The 24,172-nt window shown below is 39.2% G+C and overlaps 1 protein-coding gene across 1 annotated transcript; it reads left to right on the top strand.

Moving 5' to 3' along the window:
* Positions 1 to 359: 359 nt before the first annotated feature.
* On the top strand, positions 360 to 23,731 carry BEND2 (BEN domain containing 2). The gene is made up of 12 exons (XM_083882437.1): positions 360 to 455; positions 6,739 to 6,885; positions 8,503 to 8,663; positions 10,326 to 10,397; positions 10,597 to 10,671; positions 11,341 to 11,445; positions 13,433 to 13,943; positions 14,920 to 15,123; positions 16,055 to 16,191; positions 16,804 to 17,017; positions 18,155 to 18,358; positions 20,622 to 23,731. The coding sequence occupies exons 1-12, from the start codon at positions 443 to 445 to the stop codon at positions 20,852 to 20,854; spliced, it is 2,076 nt and encodes a 691-aa protein (XP_083738563.1). The 5' UTR covers positions 360 to 442; the 3' UTR covers positions 20,855 to 23,731.
* Positions 23,732 to 24,172: the final 441 nt, after the last annotated feature.

The raw sequence follows: 24,172 nt of genomic DNA, 5'->3' as shown, positions 1-24,172 counted from the left end.
GAGCGGACGGGCTGTCGGGCTGGCAGACTGGCTGGCTGGCTGCTGTGGGAGCGGACGGGCTGTGGGGCTGGCAGACTGGCTGGATGGCTGCTGTGGGAGCGGACGGGCTGTGGGGCTGGCAGACTGGCTGGATGGCTGCTGTGGGAGCGGACGGGCTGTGGGGCTGGCTCGCTGACTCGCCCGCTAGCGGACAGACTGCGGCGCGCAAGCCGCGACTGCTGAAGGAGCGGGCGGCACGGCCCCCGCGCTCCCGTTTCCCGGGCGCGCCCCCGCGCCCAGTGCGCAGCCGCACTGCTCCAAAACAGTTTCTTGCTCACGTCGGAGAAGCCGCTTCCGTTTCCAACGCCGCATTCCGGCCACACCTGCCCGTGCCCGAGCCCCGGCTGGCTCCACCGCCCGACTCGCCCGAGGAGGACCCCGCGCTCAGCCGCCCCAGAAAGCCATGTCCGAGGAGGGTAAGGCTCGCGGCCGGCCGGCTCGCTCCGCCGACGCCGCCGGGGCGCGGGGAACCCTCCCTCATCGTTCGCAACAGCCCCAACGCCCGCTGCCGAGCCGGCCGGGCCACGCCCACCGCGCCCGTCGCTATTCGCCCGTTCCCGCGCGGCCGGCGCTGCCATTGGCTGTCGCTCCTGCCCGTCGGCGTCGCGTCAGCGCCGGCGGGGTCTGGCGACGCGGGGACGCGGCGGCGGCGCTGATGGCGGGGGGGGCTGCCCCTCCTCGCCCCCCATGGCGGGCGCGCCCAGCGCGGCCCACGGGCCCTCGTTCCCGGGGCAGGGCTCTCGGGGAAGTTAGTGCTCAGGAGTAGCGCGGCCCAGCCGCAGATCGGTTGCGTCAGTACCGGTGTTGGTGGTGGGGGAAGCTTTTGGTTTCCATAGTCCTCAGATGGCAGCTGAGCGTAGTGCCGAGATGTTGCAGCGTCTCGGCTTTGACAGGTTCACCCGGCGCTGCTGCTGCTGCTCGGATACAAAACCTGAGTGAGGGAGAGATGATCAATGATGCTCCCAAAGTGAGAGGCCTGACCTAATGAGTTGTCTATCAGATGACACAGTGCATAGCACAACTTACGTGTCTTAGACTTCAGACACCTTGATTTTGGATCAAAACAGATCTACTTCCTCCAATTACGTGCTTTGTCTTGCCCTTCAGAGGAGTGATGTTTGTACAGAATCAAATTAGTTTATGCCCATTTAGGTTGTTGCAGTCCCAGACCTACTCTTTAAGGAAGTTGTGGTTGTGTCTTGCTCAGATGCCAGATTTTCTTGTATGATTTCATTGTTCAAGGAACTTCTCTGATTAGGAAATAGCCGCATCACTGTGCAGTTCTGCAAGTGTCAACATGAATTAAAGGGGTAGGGCTGAGATGCAGAAGGGTGGGAGCATAGCAATTGTTATATAAACTTTATTAAATAAATGTACACGGTGATGTGTTTGTTGGTCCTTCTCCTTTGTCCTCAATTCTTCTGTTTCCTGAGTGGCTTTGTCTGTAAATCTGTAATCCTAGCAAATCCTAGCAAATACTAAGCTTATACTAGTCGCTGGCAATAGAAGAAATCTGCCATTAATAACATTGTTCAATCAAAAGGTGCTGTATGAGATCCAATCTTAAAAAAACACCAAAGGTCTTTGTGTGGGAGTGGTTTTACCTTGACTTTCAGTGGTTGTATCATCTCAGTGACCTAACTATGACATGTAAAGGTACAGGAAATCTGTTTTTTTTATTTTGCTTCTCTCCACAGTAACTGGTTTGTATGAGCTTAACGTTCCTTTCTGTTATCTCAGTTTCTTGCAAATTCTGACAACAGCATTCAAAATTAACTGTTTCAGTGTTCAGAGGCTGTTGTTCAGTATTTTATCTCTGGTAGAGTATTCTGGTGTCTCTGATCCCTGGCAACATATCTAGAGGAAGGGCAAAATAACCAGAAGTATGATAAATTAAAGGGTGTGACTTGAGGTGAGTGCTGCCATTTTTTTTCTGGGTGCAGCATTTAAATATCTTTGTAAAATCTGTTTTTATTTACACAGAGTTTCTATGAAGAGTTTTTACTGATTCTGCAAGAAGCCCTTCAGGAACTCTGTAGTAGAGGATGAGATAGGATTTAGTACTAATTGGTGCTTTAAGCCATCATCCTCTCTCATCAACCTCCCTTTACCATTCTGTATTTGATGGTCATTTATATTTGTGTTTCTGCAACAAGTGAGAACATTCATCAGGTAAACTCTGAATCAGTACAAGTCCTTCCTTATACCACTGCCTTATGTGACGTATTTTATTTGTAATATACTTGGGAAAAGAAAAAAATAGTCTTGTCTTCAGACTTAAGCTGATGCATCAGATCTGGTTGCATTTCTATGCCTGTAGCTCTCATTATCCTAGTATGCACAAATCTGCTTAAAACTCCCAGTTATGTTTGCAGTGAGAATGAGTTTATAGGGAAGTGATTACTTAAAGTTGTGATGGGACGATCCTAACCCTGAAGGGCACTGGTGTTCTTGGGCTCTCCCCTGTGTTAGTTCACTTCCTTGTGTATGTTAGCACAAGTGTCATGCCATAAATAGTGCAGGATCTAATTGTGATCCAGGTTAAGGCTAGCTGTCTCTCCTTTTGTGGCTTAGTTTCAACCCAGGTTAAGTTCTTTATTTGTTTGGGTGGGGTTGCTTTGCTTGATTTGTTTCGGTATGTAATTCATAGTTGCTTGAGAGTTTTTTTGAGCTTCAATGCTTTTCCTTTCGATTCTGCCTTTGAAAGAGTTTGAGTTTGGTTGGTTTAGTGTTTCTTTATGTTTAATACCAATACATTTTCAAGTCCCAATTACTTTTAAATATGTCTTTCTCTTGGTTACTGGAAATAAATCGTGATGCTTGACTTCACAGTGCTGCATAAAAAGCTGTAATTCAATACAGTACGGGGTTAGGCACAGAGGTGGATGGTTGTGAGTGCAAATAATTCAAGTGTCAGTGCATTTAACGTTCTTCAACCTGATGACTTTGTGCAGAAGTGAAGACAGTCTCCTGATTGAAGAATTCTAAATTGTGAACTTAAATATCTTGGAAGTTAAAAAGATCCCCTCCAATCTTGGCTTTTTAATGTGATCATTTCACTGGACTGCTCTGTCTATAAAAGTTTTTCTGTACGATATACATTTTTTAATGAGCTTCAAGCTTTTATCAGATCTTGCTGCTCTACTGAAAATTCCAAGTTATAATCTATATCATATAACTAAGAGTATGCATTGAGTCTAAAAAGGAAATGAGTTTGGTTATGTTTTCTAATTTTAGATGACTGTTTCTTCAGTTTTCAAACAGAAATTTATAGTTCTAAACTGACAACTTGATCCAATGATTGTCTAAATCAGCCTATTTAGTAAGTTTTACTAATGTGTAATCCACTTCACAGTAAAAGCCATGTTTGAAATATGTAAATCTGAAATATTTCCTTAGTCACAGCTTTTAAATTTATAATTTCCTTTCAAGACTTACTGGAAACATCTAAATGTCTATGTAATGAAATTTTCTGTCAGTGGAGTGAGTTAATGTATATAAATAACTAACTTGGCCTGAGAAATGCAATTGCATCTTCATTCAGGTCAGAAGTAAAAAAACACTTGATTGCTTAATTTTAATTTTTTTTTTCAGGAGCACAAATTTATCCATAGAATTTGGTATGTTTTGGTTTCTACCTGAGGGTCAGATGTTTGATGTTATTTATGTGTCCTGGGTTGCAGTGTAGGATGTACACAAAGTATTTATTCTATCACCATCTTCATGAACTGTTGAAACCAGGTGGGCTAGTGTTTTCCCAAGCCCCCTGCCTCTTCTGCTAATGGCCCATTAACGCCTTTGGGGTGTTTTCTGCTAATGACTTTTGGGGTGTCTCCTGCTAATGGCCCATGAGTCACAGGTAACTCCCTCCAGGGGTCATCTCTGTTAATGGGTCATCAAGGACCCATTTCACACTTCTCATGCTATTGTGAGATGCTCTGCCCAGGGGGAGGAGCCAAGCATTCCCACCTGGATATAAGCTGGGATTTGGGACAGTGCAAGTAGCACTTATCCACTGGATTCCCAGAGGAGCAGAGCTACCAGACCTTTCTACAGGATCACTGCTTCAGGAAGAGCACCTCACCTGGACTGCTTCCACAATCCTGCTCAGGTTGTATTCTGACTCTGTCAGTAATCCTTTGTGTTATTGTATTTATTTTTTTTTTACATTTACCTTTTTACCTTTCTTCTTATTAAATTATATCTCTGACTTGGAGCCTCTCATTCATTTTGCTTTCAAACCACAACATTATGTATGGTAATATTTTCTATTCCTGGCACTTTAAGGAAGTATCACAAACATTTAGGAAGCAGTGGTTGTATAAAGCAGGTGAATCTACAATATTGGAGCTGCTTTTCTTATTGTTGCAGTATGACCAGTCATATTAATGAATCTTCCTGGAAATGGGTGGTGTATTCTAATCTCCCAAGTTTCTTAACTGTCCATGTAAAAGTGCTGTTCTGAAGACAGAATAATTTCCTTTCTATGTGTGAAAGCAGCCATGTTTAGCAATGGGTGATGGAAATTAAAAGGCCAGGGGATGAGGAAGATCCTGGCCATCACCTGAGAGGTTAAAATGAGAGATTACGGGTTGTTGCTGTATTGCTTGTATGTCATTGTAGAAATGTGTTGGTTTGGTTTGGTTTGGGGTTTTTTAATTGAGGTGGTTTTCCTGTATTTTCCTGTTTGGTTTATGTTTGTTCTTCAGCTGTGAATTGGTGTAGCTGCAGGCTTTGGAAGCACTTTATGCTTGGAGGCCACTGCACTGTTGAAATTCTGATTTTGAAACTTATTTAAGGGAGGGTGGTAGAGGATATGATAGACTGAGCCTTGCTTTCAGTATCAACCAGTTGTAGAAACTCTCCTAACTTCTGATCATACTGGCTTTCCTCTAGTCCAGATGGAGCTGCTTTCACATTGCCATGTCTTTGCTGTGTGCTGGTTGCACAGAATTTCTCTTTTCCATACTCATCACTCTGTCTGCTGTAGGTTTGAGTGATGTAGTTGCTGGACAGGTAGGGTTTTGCTTGTGTTATTTCAGTAAGGCATGAGATCTGTGGCAGAGATTAATATACAGGTAGATTCTGTGCTTTTTAGGGTTGCGTAAATAACATACAATTTGCCTTGCTTTGTCTAGTTAGAGATAGAGGATTGCAGGACAGCAGAGACCCAGCTGTAAGTAGGGCATTTGTCAGACCATGCACTAATCTGGTGTCCTGGTTGGGGAAATTGGCAGAGAGGATTCTCATCCCTCCTGCTTTAATGCAGATGCACTTTTACTGACTCTTTATTAATTCTCTCCCAAAGTAGGTAGAATACTAAATGATTGTCAACAAAGAAATTTGTGCTTCTGAGGCAGTTAAATAATTCAGCACACGCTAACAACTCATGTTAGCCTGTGATGAACTTCAGTCAGTGAATATCACTGAAGTGTTTTGCTAAAAGCTGCGCCTAAATTAAGTTCATGAGTAAGCTTGTTGTTTACTTCTATACAGCTGATGAATACTGGCCAGGAATTGTTCTCTTGTTGGCAGTCTAAGCGTATCCTAGAGTGTGTCCTCAGTAAACTCCTTTGTACAGGTCAGATCTGTCCCAGGTAGCTTTTTGGTTTTGTTTACACCTAAAAACAAAGCTCTTGACTGTGTGGCAGTTGATGAGTGTTTCTGAACAGACCATCAGTTTCTTAATCTGATGACAGCCAAATCCAAAGCCTACTGTATTACGGCATTTGAATTAGATGGGAGTATTGGCCGAGGGAAAACTGAATGACCTGTGGAATTCAATTTCATTCTTTCCTTTTGGTCTCTTTTAGAAATTGGAAGAGACCGGGATTTGGAGTGAATTGATTATGTGAGAGTAGAGACCCAGGCTGCTGTTCCACCCATACAGTTCTGATTTGTTCCTGGAGCTCAATCCAACCCGCACACTGAACAGGGCAGAGACCCTGTGAAAAATTCAGCCTGTGTTATGCATAGTTAGAGTGTCATGCATGTGTGCTGGCTGAATTTAAGTTTTATTTCCTAATTTGATAAGGTTCCTTCTAATTATTTGTTTAATCAAAAATAAATTCCACTTCCTTCCCAACCTTGTCAAAAACACTGGATCTAGCAATAATAACTATAATGCAGTTATTCTGAAATCATTTTTCTCTTGATGTGGTGTGTTTAGTTGGAAAAAATCTAGTACTGGGGATTTGCCATTCAGTGTTTCTGCACAGTATTGCATTGGGAGCCAATATTTGGATTGATCTGAATACCAAGTGTACCATTAGGATTTGTAGACTAATTTGTTTCAAGTGTATTAAGCAAGTCTTAATTACAAAAGTAAAATTTCTAGACCAAATTAATACATTTTTTCATATGCTTGAATATGTAAAGAGTGGAGTTTGTAGAAGTGCTTGTTACTGGCTTATAACTGTTCCTTTTGAAGCTTCACACTTTAGGGAGAACTGGGTGCTGAATAGTTTCAGAAATCCCACCATCCAAACAATAGTAAGCTGATTCCATTTTAGTGTGTTGAAACCTCAGAATCTGTGTTTAAAAGTGACTTTGCATTTAGATGCGAAAGTGAAACCAAATGTATAATAGCCTGTGGTACAATTGAGGTAATGCTAGGTGTGGTACAGGCCCTACAGTTGTCGCCTGATACACAGAATGGCCTGCAGACTTACCTGTTTCTCTTTCTGCATCTGCTAATAGATTATTTGTGTGTGAAGACTGAGGAGGAGGATGAGGCAGTGATTATGGACCAGGGAGACAACGGGCTGTCCACTCAAAGCTTCATGCCGGTGCAGCAGAACTCTGAAGCAAGCAGCGCTGTTCACCAAATGAATCAACTTGCCTATGGTAATTAATGTTTCATTTTTATTGCAGTCTGATAGTTAATGGCTAGTTTTAATGCCATATATTCTGTGCTTTTGGATTCAGTCCTTTCTATATTACCCGTATCTTTAAAACATGTTTTATTAGAAAGCTGCTTTATAGAAATGGCTTTTCAGTGCCTTTAAAGAGGAGTGCCTTTTAGTAACTACTTTTGAGGTCCTTGTAAATGGTGAGCCTGCTAAAATATTACATTTTAAAAAGACAACTTTTTACATGCTTGTAAGGGTAGGCATACCGGGGAATAAATTAGGAAGCAATTTGGAAAATAAATGGCATGAAAGAACCTAGCCTAAAAAGTTAGGGTTTTAGATAATCCATCCAATGTAACTTAGTACTGGAAATGCTGATGTGTAATGATAGCGAGATGGTTGTTGAAGATGATAAATCATTAGTGGTAAGTAGGCATTGTGACTGTCTCTAATTCACTGTATTTAACATGCAAGATCGAAATCTCTCAAGAAATCTTACCCAATGTTTCATTGGCCCAGACCAAAATTCTTTACAGCTGTTATAACTATTTATTAAGTCTTGTAGCAGTATTACCAAGTCAGTGAGAAAAATTACTTTAACTAAGTAAAGGCACTTTCTAGTTTGGGGGATATATTTTTTTTAATTCAGCCAGTTAACTCTGTACAGAACCCCATCAGTATTTCTCTTCACAGACACAAGTTACACCTGTTTCCTAGTGTTGTTGGGTGCTTCTGAGAACCTTTAGTCTTTTTGGTCTTCTAATTGACGGTCGAGTATTCTGTAGTTTTCTGTATGTTTACATCTAAAAACAAATTTGGGAGTGGAGGATGGTTTGGATGGTTTACTTGGGGTTTTGTCTCTGGTATTGAAAATAAACAAACAGCCCCACCAAAATTAAAACTTCTGCCCAAGAAGCTATCATAGACAGTTGCTGACCTTGGTTTTAGGACATGAGTAATTATTTCATTATTAATAAATAAATCATGATGAGAGCAATTGTTTCTTAAAAGGTAAAATATAATTTTGTTTCTTTGGGTATATTAGCATTAAATATTGTCTAGTTAAAATCAAGTATAGTGACATATACAAGTGAAACACCATGGGTTTATGTCAAACGTAACTATTGAACTTTGAACTGAAATTCTCTCTGATAGGTTTTATTCAACCACTATCTTAGACCAGTATCTTGTAGAGCAGTGCCTTTTCTTCAGATCTCATTCTGTCTGTCCAAAAGAGTTTCTTCTAGTTTTGTCTTGTAACTTCTTGCCTTGTTAGAGCAAGCTCAACATCATGCAGATAGAGCTCTAGATCTTTATTTCTCCCTGCATGCTGCAGAAGAACTTTTATTTTAACTTTTTCTTAGCCATTTATGCTCACAAAGTATTACTTTTACTGATGCCTTTTTTATATTATTATGTTTGAAAAAAAAAATTGAATTTATCATTTTTGATCTAAATTAATTGGATAAATAATTGTTTGATAATATGCTGGTAAACAAATTTCAAATAATCAAGCAGTCTGAAAATTAAAAAAAATAAAAGGGTGACTGTGCCTGTTTTTAGTGTAGTGAAATGTTTAATACAATAGGAAACTTTGTCTTCACTTTTCCAGGAAGCGAAGGCTTGCCAGTGCTTGCTGATCAAACAGCCTCACAAATGAGGCGGTCTGGAATGATGCAGAGAGGAAATGGTCACAGCCCTGAAAATATGGATTTTGTGGTTTTGCATAACAAAAGAAAACGACTTTCTCCTGCTGTAGTGGAACACAATGTGGTATGTTTCACCAATCAATAGCCCTTTGTTTTGAGACCATATTCAATGTTACTTGGAATATCATTTTTCTTTCACTGTTGTGTGGTGATTTGATGATATTCCACTGAAGATGGGTAGGGATATCTATGCATGGATGCTTCTAGCAAATCTTCAGCCTACTACTCTGTAGTCTGTCAGTACATCCAGAGTTGCCCCATCCCAGGTGCAGAATCCAGCACTGTCCTTGTTAAACTTCATACAGTTGGTGGTTGCCCAGCCTCTGATTTGTTCAGATCTCTCTGCGAGGCCTCTCCACTTTCAAGGGAGTCAACAGCTTCTCCCAGCTCAGTGTCATCAGAAGATTTAGTCTCCCTTCCAGTCCTTTGTCTGTGTTATTTATGAAGATGATGAGAAGCACAGGGCCCAGGATGGAGCTGTGCTGAACCCCACTAGCGACAGGTCCCCAATTTGATGCTATCCCATTCACTTTGTGAACCCTTTGTGCCTGGCTTGTGGGCCAGTTACTCACCCATCCCATGATGTGTTTATCCAGCTGTGTGCTGGACATTTTGTCCAGAGGATCCTGTGAGACGCAGTATCAAAAGCTTTATGAAATCCAAACAGATTACATCAACTGACTTCCCTTGATCAGCTAGCTAGGTGGGTCAGCTTGTCATAAAAGCAAATTAACTTTGACAAGGAGGACTTTACCCTTCTGAAGCCGTGCTGGCTGTGGCCAACTTGGTTGTCCTTCAGGTGTTTTTCGGTAACTCCCAGAATAAACTTGCAATTTTACCTGTCACTGAATTCTGACGGTTGTAAACAAAGCAGAAGCATCACCCACTCCCCAACCCCATCCTTGCTTTTGTAAAATAAAACTTATCAGTTAAAAAAAATTAGAAGAAAATACCACCAGCAGACACATTAAACCTGTGGTTTGTGGTGGATGGGATCGGCATCCAGTAAAAGGAAAATGTCAGGATTGTCCAGGTGGTGGCGCCGTTCTTCCTGGTTAAAAGCACTTTGCAAGCCATGAGCAAATTGTCCCTTCTAGAAATTCTTTACAGCTTTTGCTTTCAGTTAAACCCACTAAAGTCTCATAATTTGGACTCAGAGGTTTTTTCCAATCTAAGTGATTCAGTGATTCTGTGATTGTGTAAGCTTGGCTGTATAGTACATATAGTTAGATAAGAAAGTTCTGCTTTAGAATGAACAAAAATGCATGTTATTATTCATGCATATATATATATATATATATATATATATATATATATATGTCCTGTTCCTGTACCATGGTAAAATTAATTGAAACTAGAGGTCTGAGACTCTGCTATAGCATACCCAGGGTCAAGCTGGTAAGGAAACCTTATCTGACTGTGAAAGTAGAGTAGTATGCAGGGAGTCAGGCAGAACACCTGAGCCATCCACTGCAAAGGGGCTTCAGTCCCAGCAGTTACTGTCTCTGGGTGACCACCAGAGTGTCTCCTGAGTGGTCAGACAGGAAAGTTTCCTTAACATACCAGTACATAAATAAGATGACTGTGGTAAGTCTTGTTTTTTTGCAGCTTCTTATAGCCAAGGGAGGGAATTATAGCTAAAACCAAAAGTTTCAGTCCAATTTGGATTCCTAGGAGAAGTCTTTAAGTTTTCAAAATACTAAATGTTAATTATATTATTTCCCAGATGAGAACCAGGGAAGAAGAATATGAAGATAGTGACAGTGTCGTTTATGAGTATGAACAAGACTATGAATGTGTAAGTGAATTTTCTTCTGTTTGACTGACTTTGAAAAGCTGCTTTGGAGATGCATGTTTTGGGGTAGGCATGAGAGATCTGAAGTTGATATTTACTCGCTTAATGCAATATCCAAGTCTGTGTATATATTTGTACCTTACACTCCTTTTTTTTCCTTTTTTTTTCTTTTTTATATATAATTATTTTTCTAATGAAAAAGGAGAGCATTTTATCTGAAGCTTCTTATACTGAATATCAGCAGAATCCTCTTACGGAGGTCCTCAGTTATTGCCAGGTATTTTTTTTTTCCTTTTTATCTGAAATGGTGTTTAAGCTATTTTAGTTTTAAACTTCAGGAAGAGTTGTATTATAAACTTGACCACCAGTGATCCTTCCCAATTGTTTTCTTGTTAATTGCCCACATAGCTACAATATTTTCAAAGTAAAACCAATCTCCTTCATATTCTCTGACTTTTCATTGGAATAATTTTCAAATATTAAGCTTTAATACAAAATGTAAAGTTTAGTTATTGGGAGGAGCTTCACAGTAATGGGAAAGATATGGCAGTGATACACACCCAGCTATTGAAAAGTACATGTTGCTTGCCAAAGGTGTGCCAAAAATCCTGCTAGGGTTGGTTTTGTAAGTACTTTCCTTTTGATTTCTGAAGCAGTAACTGGCAAAATTTAAAATAACTGCACTAAAAATTAAAAGCATCCCATATTTATTCAGGTGAGCACTTGTGTGACTGGAGTCATTCAGGCCACGCTTAATGGAAGTCAGTTTGTGAGTGGTTTGTAGCCAAGTGTTAATGTCCTGTAAGTCTCCTTGAGCATTTAGCTGTGCTATGGAAGGAAGTTTTAGGGAGGGAGTTCACCTTTTAATTGAACTTTCTTGATTTCTTCAGGTTTAGGTTGGGTTCTTGTGAAACAGTACTGTTTTCAGTCTTATGTTTGTTGACAGGCCATGTATGATGCCATTCAGAAGTTGGATAAAAAATTTGACCTGCTTCATCGTAAGGTCTCAGAAATGCAGCATGCTCGTATAAAGCCAATCTTGCTCAAACCTGTGAGTATTAAATACCTAAGATATTTATTTTTGCTTTAATTCTCTCATTTTTCCTGATTATTTTAAAAAATCCCTATCCTTTCACTAAGATTAAAATTAGTAGCAAAATAGTAGACTTTGAATGTATTTCAATTCAATTATTTGAGCTTTCTGATTATGTGCCAGCCTCAGTTTCCTGTGTTACTGACTGGTGGCCACAGATTGGCAGTGACCCCCATCAAATTCAGGATACTGTGACGGATGCTGTAAAATTCCATTTGTATTTGTATTTGTACGAACAGAAGTGAATGGTGTAGGTGCATCTTAAACTTCAGTATATTGCTGTTGCACCTTTGCAACATGCAATGTGTTGTCTCATTGGTTTCTGCAGTTAGAAGAGAGTTTAACCATCAGTCAGATAGGTTCAATTGGTTTACTGAACTTTAGATCTCAACAGTATGTTGTCATATCCATTACAGTATAAAATGTATTATTTTTTTTAATGGAAACTCCTTCTTAAACATTTTTAATAATGTTTGATATTAAGTACATAATATTTGTTTTGTTCCTAAATGGTCATTCTACTGTTAATTAAGGAGACACAATTTTAGTACTTCTAACAATGATCTTTAAAAGGAAAGCATAACAAATGATTTTTGAAAAAGGTCCTAAATTTTGTAATGACTTTTTCGTCATCAACACTACCAAGCTTTTAATGTGGCAGAGATGATTCTGCTGTCAGGAGATGCCAAGACAGTAAGGCCATTTGTTTTAAGGATGGATGGAGCTGGATTTCTCACACCTGTCAGCTATCAGTAGGATACTAGGTTTTATCTGGTATGTATTTTTATTGTGACCTCCAAGCTTGTGCTGTCCACACATTCAAAACCACGAGTTTCAGGGAATAAACTGATCTTGTCACCTACAAATGAACCCTGTAAGACCTCTGTGGTCTTACCCTCCTCTCTGATATGTGGGATGGCAGCTGCTTTAAAGTTTGGATTTTTGGGTTAAAAGTGATCTGCACTGCCTTTTTTTTTTTTTTTTTTTTTTTTTTCTCTGAAGGTTTAATCCCTAAGTAAGATGCAACCAGCCAGCTATTTTCTTAGGTTCTGCCATTTAAAATCGTCAGGAATGCTGTTCGTTTTTTTATAGCTGTACCATTACTGTACTTGTGAAGGGCTAATGCAATGGTTTGGGGTAAAAGTACTTTTTTTATTAGATGAACTCCAAAAGCTGGAGAAGTTGACAAGTTTTCAGATCTATAAGACTTCCTTAAGGTCATAGATTTTTTTTAAGGTTACAAAGGTAAAATATAACAAGATTTCTCTCAACAAACACATAAAACCACCAAAATTAAACAAAATAAGAACAACAAATCCACATGTCATCAGCATTTGGTGACTCCTGCTCAGTGACATGTGTTTTGAACTAGAATGCATGCTATGTGATTTTTTTAGTAAAAGTACTTGAAGTGGTGGAAAACATAGGCCATCTCTCAGTTTGACCATCTCAGTCTCTTTGGAATCTTCATTATAGATGAGATATGAATGTTTAATGTCTTCAGCTTACAAGAAAGAAGAGAAAGTGTTTGGATATTTTCTTGTTTGAAAGGAGCTAGCATAGCAGTGGACACATTCCTTGAAAATTCATCAGCCAGTGGCTGGGTCAATGACTGAAAAATTTAAAATTTTATTTTGTCTATTTACTTTTTATAGAGGTCTAAAAGTAATTTTGCCTCCATCCTATGTGGAAAAAATTTGAGAAATACTGAAGCTGACCAGATAAACTCTAGTGCTGCAAATACAAAAAAAGAATAGAAGATGGTAGAGGGAAGGCTAAAACGTGGTAGCTCTGAGTTAATGACAGAAACTACTTCAAGGAAGAGTTTGCTCCCAATAGGAAAATTACTAAAATCCAATTTTCCTGGTTTATTAAAAAAAACACCCCAAAATTATCAACTATATATAATTTAACCTTTTAATTGTTTTCTGAATCATGTTTGCAGAAACCATTTGGATTTACATACAGAAGTTCCAGTCATTTGCCTTCAGGAAAAAGAGTACAAAAACACATGGAAAGAGATTTAAGTCTTCATCTCCCTTCATCAGGCCAGGGAAGGCATAGCCCAGTTTTAAGGGTTGCTTTACAAAATGGCCATGTTCAGGTCAATTCCAAAGTAAAACATGCCCCACAGAGTTTTCATCTTGAATCTCAGCAGCCTTTTGGAAGGCAGAGCCCACCACTCCCCACTATAGTTTCTACACATTCATTGCATTCATCATACACAGCAACTAATGGGATGCCTGACCTTTCACCACAATCAAATCTTGCTCCCAGTATTGTGGAAAGTACTGTCAATGTTGCATCTTCACCTGTGGCATCACCGTCAATACCAGCACCATCTGAGCCCAGTCAGGAGAATAATGCTGTGGAATTGAACTACAGAAATGCATCTGAGGATGTGAATATTAGTGAAGAGCTACCATCTTCTTCAGTCTTCATCAATCCTAGCTTTGGTGAGTTCCTTTGTGATAAATACTCTGAAACAAAGGCTAAAAAATGGCTGCTACTACCACAAGCCTTTGATTTACAGTAGATGCTTTGGGTTCTTTTAACTCTGGCCTCTCTTTTTCACTCTTAATGTAACCTTTTTTATCGTGTGTATAATTCACAAGTAATATGGGTATGCTATCCATGTGTTGGAGAAAGCAAAAGAGATTGCCACTAAAGCTGGGTGAGGCATATGCCTATATGCGTGTTTTAAGAAAGCAGCTTACCTGATCTGTGTGAAGGAATTACCTGTTTTCTTCTTGTGGGGGATTTTATCCATGAAACATCCTTTCTATACTCAAATCCTCCAGAGTTTTGTTTCTTTCAAAATACTTCATTCCAAAGAAAAAGAAGAATTTTTTTAGATCGTTCCACTATTATAAAGATACACATATAAAATAGCACAATGTATTAAAAACTAATGCCTTTGTAAAGTGTAAATGATGCCCTGAGTTATGTGCAAGGCCAAACTGTGACTTCTTTGCTTTTGGTCTTAAAATACAGCTGAAAAGTTGCATGAATAGTAGGTGAAATATTCAGAGATCTATAAAAAAATTGTAAACAGTTTATGATTTAGCAGTTCTGTGTATGGATACGCCACTCTTTGTGAGTCAGTGTCTTGAAAACATACCTGATATCTGCACATATGTAAAATAGGCCAGTGTGAACATTGTGGACAACTGGGTGTCTAACGTATTTCCTTGGGTGTTTTGATTTCAGTTAGTTATGCTGGTGGTTAATGCCAATCAAAAAGATATTTCTGTTATCATTCCAATTTAAACCTGCTTTTGTAAGAGCAAAGATAAGTAGTAACACATAATAGAATTAATTGTAGTAGAAAATATACTCTGAGAGTCAAGAGAAAGAGTTTGAAAAAATGTTGTTTTTAACAACTCACTTGGGATTTAAAATTTTTTTTCTTTGAATGTTTGTGTTTTACAGAAGAGTTTGTTGGTGACCCAGCAAGAAATGTAAAAGTTCTTGGACACCACTTGGTGAAGGCTCGGCAAAAGGCCAAACCCAAGTTCGCAGCGCGACACTTGGTTCGTGTCCTGTTCCCCAAGAAAACTTTATTGTGCAGCGTTATGGGAGCGAGTGCACGAGGGCGCAGGACATTGGATCCAAACAAAATTGCTGCAATAAGAGGTATGTTACCTCCCAAAATGCACAGATTCACTTCTTTCATGCTTAACATAGTTTTGAACTTTAAAGGAGTCCTTTTCTGTGTGTTTCTGCCTAATCACTGTCTGGCAACTAGTGAGCAGATAAATGCCATAGTGGATTTGCTCCACTCTACAGTATCTTTTTGTTTTGAAAGTCCTGCTTTGTAATTCTCAATGTTAGTTTTTCTTCAATTTGAATAAAACTATTCAAATTTCTTCTAGTTATATGTATATCTTGTTCATCAATCATGCTTGCTGTCTCTAAATTTTTAATTGCAGTTTATTTTGTGTTTGTGTGTGCCATTGATTTTTTCAGTGGTTTTTTTGTTTGGTTGATTTGGGTTGGTCTATGGCCATGGTATACTTAGGAGAAACATTAACTGTATTTTTTAAATACTCTTATTTTCAGTTCTCTTGAGTGGGCAGTGGTGAAGATGGAGGGCATTTTTTTTAATAAATGTCAAGTAGTTTACACAGATCCCATGGCACATATGTGTTAAAGGGTTAAAATTGAGTGTGAGATTTTATAAGCCACATGAAGTAGTTACAGCAAGAGCATTACCCTGTCTATGTTCTTTTGGGGGGATGATGTTGGAGTTGGTTTGAGGGTTTTTTTAAAAGTTAGTATGATAAATCACACATTTCTCCTAATTCTACCAGGAAATGTTTAATATAATAAAAGTATTATTCACAATGACTCAAAAAGTATCACAGAACATACTGAATTCATAATCCTGGTTATTTTCAAAGCATAAGTTTACTATCTTTATTTATTAATGGAAACCTGAAGCTTGTAAATGGAGAACAGTAAACATGAAGCATTAGTTAGCTTTCTCTCTCTTTCTAAATTAGAATACTTATAATTACTGGGCTTTGTCATGAAGCTTCAAACACTTTCTATATTTTTTATGCAGAGTTTCTTGAAACTAACTTTCCAACCTATGATTTGAGCGAGCATGGAAAAGACTGGAAAACCTGTATCACAAATGTCAATTCTATGATCCGCTGTTTACGCTCTGAAACCAAAAGAAACTCAGCAAATTCTCCTAAGGTGATGATTTATTAAGTACTAAGTTTGAACTTTTTCTTACATTATTTATTTGACCTCCTCATGGTACAAGAGCTGTATTAGAAATTCCTTGGGTTCTGTCTCTGTGTTGCTCAGGACAGGCATGCTGACTGCAGCACTGGTTCTATGTGGGGAATACTGGAATATGCCGTTTTCTGCTCTGCTTCTTCCTGCTCCTGTGTCCAGAGTTCAGTTAAGAAGTGTTCAGTCATAGAATACTAAAAGGAAAGCACAGTAAATGTTGCCCAGAAGTAGTGTCAAATTTGATTGAGAGCTTAAACAAGTAGCTCTTAGCACTTGTTTTCACAGGCTTTTTTTTTTTTTTTAATATATTCAGCATGTATTTCAGTTTTATATTGACTGAAACATCACTCCCAAAACATCTCCAACTACATTTACTTCTAAATGTTCTGTGCACATCTTTGAATAATTATTAAGTGTTCTACATGAGATTTTCATGATAGAAATTCAGGAGTAACCGTATTGCAAAGACCTGAAATCTAATTTATACTAAATGTGAAGTAAACTGGAACACTAATTAAAAAACTGGTATGCTTCTCTCAGTGTGTGTACTAACCTCACTGAATGTTTCAGGAGACAACTGAGGGGAAAGAAAAAGTGTCTGTTGCTCCTGATACATCTCATTGTGTAGATTTAAATTATAATGAAGATAGTGAAGACAATTCTCAAAGCTCTCAGAAAATGACCAGCTCCACAACTGACACATTGCAGAATTCAGGACCGGATAAGATTCCAGAAGCTTTCCACACAACTTTGGTCAGGAAACAACAGTCTTTGGAACCTATGGGTAAACAACAAAATTTTTGTTTTCTGAAATTGGTTGTTACATTTTCAGTAGTCATCAAGAGGCAAAAGATGGTACTGTAGGTATAATTGCATAGTAAAGGGATTTTCTAAACTATGTGGGTCTTCTTTTTCTCTTAAGGTAGTCATCTATATATGTATACATAGTAAGTCTTTTTGTGAATGAACAAGAGCATTATATCTGGCTAACAAAAATAAATGTTTGCATCTACCAGTGAGTGTCCCATAATGCATATCCACTGTGACATTGGGAAGTTCAGCTTCAATTACTCGGTTCAGTTTCCCTGGCTTTTTTCTTTTATTTGGTAGATATTCTGCCTTAAGAAAGTAAACTAGCGCAGAATATCTGTTGAATGGTATCGCAATTTAAGAAGAAAAAGCACACCTTTATGCAAAACAGACCTTTTAGGACAATAAAAATCTTAAATCAGCCTTTATATTTTCACTTTTTTTAACAAAGTGTTCAACATACAAATGCATTGGGGAAAAAAAAATCCATGTACAGCATGTGATGCTTAGAGACCCTCAAGGAAAATGGTTGGAGATTAGTTGCCCTTGGAAGTAATTTATTCCATTAGGATCACTTTGGGGCTGTATCAGATCTGTTTCTGCACCCAAGATTTGTTAGTCAGATCCCACATACCTCTTTATGTACTAAAAATTTTGCATTTTTTCTTATTAATGTTGCAGTGAAGTCAGGTAGAACTAGTTAAAAAATATTCACTCTTTTTCTGTTTCTGCTTACATGATCTAAGCACCACTGAAATAGCAGAAATTTTATTTACTTAAGTACTTGGAAAAGCAGCATCTTTTCACATGAGATGAAACAACTTGGAAAGCAATAATTAATAATGCAGGTTGCATTGCTGAAGACATACCAGAAGTACTGTTTCTGGTTGTAAACCAAGCAGGGTATTCTGGCTGCTTGGCCACATGTCTGCAATATGTTTCATGTTAGCAGTAGCTGTAGTGTTACGGTTTTGCTCTGGTCTTTCCAAGCAAGTAGAATAGATTCTAGATGAATTTCTTTTGTCAGTTTTGATTTAATACAGCCACTTTGAAGCATGGTCAGTGTTGGATGTGTACAATATCTCTCTTCCCTCCATGACATCTCCTCTAGAACCTCTTGGGAGCCCATGGCGCAACATTCAGTTGCCTTTCTCAGTCATTTATGTCGCTAAGGGGAAGACACGGCCAGAATTGTCAGCTCGCTACCTAATTCGTCATATGTTCCCTGAAGATGTGCTGGTGAAAAGCAATGTGTATGGTAGTCTGGATCGTGGCATGAGCCCGCTGGATTCCAATAAAATTAATGCTCTCAGAGGTAAGTAAGAAAATCTCTGTTAGATCATAATGTGGGGAAACTAATAAGAGTATTAACTTTGTATCTTACGAACAAAGCATAAAGCTTCAGAAATTAGTCTGTGAAACTGTTCTTACAGGCATTTCTGCAAGCAGTGGAACAAGTTGAGAGGAAGCAGATAAAGTTATATTTTAGTAGCTCAAGAAATTCTCCAGGTCATTAATTTGGTTTGTATGGGAAAACTCAATTGTCTTGACATTGGCTTGAAAGGGCAATGCAGTGGGAGATGGGAGCAGTCCCTGAGGATTCTGGATGACATCAGAGATAATTTCTTGATACAGGGGCTGTGTAAATGAAGCAGAGAGCAGAGATGTCATGGCAGGTTATGGCTCCCTTCAAAAAAAGGGTTGTTGTGTGGTATTTGGTGGTGGCATTGCCTGTAGAGATTATGAAATCGTGATCCCAAGGTCCTGAGTAGAGTTAGATGGGTCGGAGTATAGGCTCTGTAGCTTGGGAGAGCACACTTCAAAATTTTTGAGTACGTCACAGATAGGAGCTTGTGAGAGACAGCTCTCAATAGGAGAGAAGCTCAGGAAATCTTTAAGAACAGCCTTCTGCAAGCACTCGAGTTTCCATCTTGACACTTAGGAGAACTGAGAGAGTTATGGGGCAACAGGTTGGGCTAAGCAAGGAATTCATAACTGAGCTCTGGACCAAAAAAGCCATGTTTAAAGACTGGAAACAAGGGGAGTTTATGAAGTGGAATTCAGCAAGTGTTGTGTTTTAACCCTTCAGGTAGCTGAACACCACACAGGTGCTTGCCCGCCTTCTTCCTCCCTGTCCTGTTCCCCCACCCCACCCACTGGGATGGTGGAGAGAAACAAGGAAGAAGGACTGCATCTGAGGGAACAGCATTCATGCTAAATAAAATGGAGCTGTGACTCACACCCTCTGGGGTGGTGTCTGAGCATAGCTTGAGGGACAGAGCTCCCTGAATGTTACCCTGCAGAGCAGGAAGAGGCCCTGCATAGCCTGACTGTAATCCCCAAAATTGGTCAGGTTTGGTGAAAAAAAAGATATAACTTTAAAAGCCGTTTTGTGGACCATGTACAAAGGCTCTGTAGATTGCAGGAATTCTAGTAGTTTTGTGCCGTTGAGCTGAGGTCAAGTATTCTTGAATTTACTGCTGGAGGTGGAAGTATAGAAAGCCTGGCTGCTGCTTCAGCCAACAGCTAGTGTATGTTTTGTCAGCATAGTTTATGACAGGAGCATCCTAAGGCACACTTACTGTCCCTTTCATCTCTCCTCCTGGAGCAGAGTGAACTGTAAGAGCACAAGTTTTTATCTCAGTTACTTTTTTCCTTCAGACTGACAGTTTTCTGGCAGAATGAGTTTCCAGGTTTGTAACTACAAGTTAAAATACTAACTGTAAACAATGATGCTATACTAGATTTTTACTTGCTGGTATATGGAAGAACAAAGCTGACACAATATCTACTAGCTATACCTTTCTTTCTACTATGAAAGTGAATCTAGATGTTAATCAGAGAAGGAGAAGCAATATTGCCTTGATTTGAAATTACAGATGAGAATTTCTTTCTGGTGTTTATTTAAATCTTTTTACTGGGTTGCTTAGAGAAAACGTGTAATTCAGCTCAGCTCAGAAGGACAATCACTCCTCACTGACTTTAAAAAACAATATTAATTTTGGTTTTAAACTACTCATTTTACTCATGGAAGGGATGAAAGGTACCATAATCCTACTCTTTTAATTTCATTGTTACCAAACTCAAGTGTTTGTTTACTGATCTTGTTTGCAGTATGGTAAGGAATGAGCTCTCACTATTCTTCTGTCACCATTCTTCTGTACATGTGTGTTATGCTGAATTGCTGTGATTAATTTTAGTGAATATAGTTGTCAGAGTCCCTCTAAAGGAGAGCTTGGTCCTGCCTAATACTGGTCATTCTGAAATGGAGCCCAAGATTTCTCTTTGCCAGCTGACCACATTAGAAGCTGAAGTTACTCAGCACTTCAAAGGATCAAAACCACACACATGGTCATGTTTTCTTTTCATATTCTGTTTTTATGCTTAGACTTTTTTTTATTAATTTAAAATATAACAAAAAGGGGGAAAGCAGTATCTGCCCTGCTTTGCTTTTCAAGCTGTGCCTAGCTGTCCTGGTTTGGTAGCATGCACTTGTTTTAGCTTAATTACATCTAGAAAGAATATATAGCTTGCATAAATAATTGATAACTCACTATTACATACTTGTTTATTTTTAGAATTTCTTAAAGAGAATTTTCCATCCTTTGATCTAAATGAAAGTGGATTTGATTGGAAGGCATGCGTGGGTGCCATAAACAGCACAATCCGCAGTCTCAGACACGAGCTGAAAAAGGCCACGTCTGGAATCCGCCAGAGAGCCTCGGCACTGCCGTCCTCGAGTACAGAGTCCCCAAGAGGATCCCAGTTCCGTAAAGCCAGGGCAAAGCAACACTCTCATCTCTCAGATTGAAGCTCTCTAGCATCTGTCTCAAATCTTAATTTAGTAGGTTTTTATTAATTCCATGTAGAAGCCTGTAATATTGAGCTGTCCTATTCAACTGAGTTGTCAGCAGCGCTAAATAGCATCATTTCATGAGACCAAAGTTAGCAGAAGGCTCGGAGCCCTAACTCTTTGCATGAGTACCATTTGTGCTCCTCAGAAATTATTTTCACTGTTCCCTGTTGGATGTGCAATGTGCTCTCTCCTAAAAGCATCTTCTTCTCATGATTCATTGAATCTGAAAAATTAATCTGATTAGAAAAGATGCACTGTGCGTCAGTTCAGCAGAAGCAGATGGAAAAGAGGAGAGGAAAGAGTGGTCCTCCTTGGAGGATGAATCATAGCCAGCTAAATTATCTCATTATGTATGAGGAATGAAATTTGCTTTGACAACTGGATATCTTCAGCAAAAATATCAGAAAGGAAAAAATATTTTTAATTGCATTTGGTTAACTTGTTGTTATCTGTACTTGATGATCTTCGAGGTCTTTTCAAGCCTTAATGATCGTATAATCTTTCACATCTTTGCCTCCCGTATCAGTGTTTTTTGTAGGATAAGAGGCAAGCAACAATATAAGTACAGCTGGTAATACTGCTTTGCTCTGATTTAGCTCTACAAAAATGACAAAAAACCCATCCAAAACAAGCAGTCCAATGGTTGGTTCTTTTTTTTCTTAGTGAAATTTGAGGAAAATACTTCTTCAGGATCCTGAACTCCACCATCTCGTGGTTACTGCAACTAAGGCTTTACATTTTCAGCAAATCCATTGTTGCACGTGGTATGAAGTCCAGAAAAGCACCTGTCAATAATAAATGTTCTTGCCCGTGCCTTTCCTTTCTGTCCACACAAGACTAAGATTTATTAGTGCACTAAGTTACATATTTAAAAAATCCAACCAAATTTTAACGAACTAGTTTGCAAAATCACTTGGATGTTGAACTTCTAAAAACAAAAATTAATTACCATAATATTCATTAATTACCATTCTATTCAATTTCATATCTTGCTCGGTTTCATTGATAAGTTAGAATTCAACAACCATAACTGTACAGAAGTTAATGGGGAGTTTTGTTGGGTAGGTTCTTTGTTATTTGGGATATTTGTTTGTTTGTTTTCAAAAAAGGAAGTAATCATAGAATCATAAAATGTGCTGAGCTTTAAGGGACATATCAGGATTATCAAGTCCAAGTCCTGACAGTGCATAGGATCATCCCCAAAAATGACTCCATGTGCCTGAGAGCATTGTCCAAAAGTTTCTTGAGCTCTGTCAGGGTTGATGATGTGACCACTTCCCTGGGAACCTGTTCCAGTGACCAGCCACCTTCTGGGTGAAGAACCTTTTCCTGATATCCAGCCTAAACCTTCCGTGACACAACTTGAGGCCCTTCCCTCGGGCCCTTTCACTGGTCACAAGAATGAGGAGATTGGTACCTGCCCCACATCTTCCCTTGTGAGGATGTTGAAGACCAGAATGAGGTTTCCCCCTCAGTCTCCTCCCGGCTGACAAAAACCAAGTGACCTGACCTACTCCTCATACAGCTTCCCCTCCAGACCCTTCGCCATCCTCATGGCCCTCTTCTGGACACTCTGTAGTCACTGAATGTCTTTCTTGTATTGTGGTGCCTAAAACTGCCCCCAGCACTTGAGGTGAGGCCCCCCTAGTGCAGAGCAGAGCAGGACAATCCCCTCCCTTGCCCAGCTGGCAGTGCTGATGCCCCCCAAAATGGCTCACTCTCCTGGCTGACAGGGCACTTCTGACTGATACTCAGCTTGCCATCAACCAGGACCCTTTCCACAGCTGCTCTCCAGCTTCTCATTCCCCAGTTTATATGTGCAGCCAGGGTTGCCCTGTTCCAGGTGCAGAATCCAGCACTTGCCTTTGTTGAACTCCATACGGTTGGTATAAGCCTTTCTGTTCATGTTTTCAGCACCAGTCACACAGTACTCAGTGCCTGTACTGGCTGACTGCTGTGTGAACTTGCCTTGCCACTTGGGTTGGGTCTGAGTGCAGTCTCAGAGGTCCAATTTCTTCACAGAAGGAAGCTTCTTGGAAGACTGGCATAGAGAGTGGATTTTACCTCTGAGAGTTGTGGTCGTGGAAATTGTGGCTTCCAAAATAACGCCTGTACATAGCAGCATTAAATTTAACTAAATCTGTCCTCTCCAAGGCAAAGGTTTCATAATTTATTTGTTAGCAGTAGGATAAAACAGTGAATTTAGTCATTTTCACTTGTACTTCTGTTCATAACGGATAGTTTTTATTGTACAGAGTATAGGACCAGCTTTTTATTGCAACTTAGGATATGCAATGGCCTTATTAAATATTAAATCAATTGATAATTTAAATTCCTCCTTGCCACTTCCTTGCAGAAGTCCTGTGTAGGATTCAAGAAAAAGACTGAATTTCTGATTTTCTTTCTTGGTTGAAATGTTGTACTGCAAATTTGGTTGTTCTGGTGTACTAATAACAAATTCTTCTGTTACTTTCTGTACAGTCCTTGTTGTAAATGCCAAGAACTTTGTTATGTATAGATATTACTAGTTCCAAACCTCAGAAAAAGCAAAAAATACTTCTATTTTTTCAGTAGTTTTACGAATTTTTTTCACTGTCCTTCATAGATTTAATGGTAGAAGGATATATTTATTGAATGACATGTCTGGCACTGAAATCTGTTAAATCTGTGGTGCATACTTATAGCTTCCATCTTGAAAAGAAAATTGAGTAATTGAAGTAGAAATAGTTTTCTTGTTTCTGTTTCAAATGTATCAAATTTTGCTAACTTTTATAAAGTACAATTAAAGTATTTTGCTGTTAGGAATAAAGTATTTTACAAATAAAACTAGCATATAGGTCTTTGACCATGTATGTGTGTGTTAAATATTTCTTGCATCATGAATCTACAGTTCAAGTACAATTTCATCGGAAAAGAGTCTTCTGATGTCCTTTGAAGAACCAGAGCTTTGAGAGATCATGACTGAGGTGAGATGATTTTGAAATTTAGACTGCCTTAACTGTAAACCAAAGCAAACTCCTCTAAGCTTGACTTGTCAGTTACAGCTGTGTGCGAGTTATCCAAAGCAACTTTCCACAAAAGGGTAGGAGTTGAGAAAATTTTTTAAGTTCTTTAAACTGATGAATTAGTAGATGAGGCCTTTTTCACGCAGTAGAATCAGTTTCTGTGTTAGTCCTTATTCAAGGCATAAAACAGGGCTGGCAGGAGGCACTGAGGATTCACTGCCCAGCACTGTGGATCCCTGGATGTGACCTAAGGAATGAACAGTTGTTT

This window comes from Zosterops lateralis (assembly GCF_965231275.1).
Source record: "Zosterops lateralis genome assembly, chromosome: 2".
Classification (NCBI taxonomy): domain Eukaryota; kingdom Metazoa; phylum Chordata; class Aves; order Passeriformes; family Zosteropidae; genus Zosterops; species Zosterops lateralis.
The sequence above is the reverse complement of the archived record's forward strand: the minus strand, read 5'-3'. Positions and strand labels throughout refer to the sequence as shown.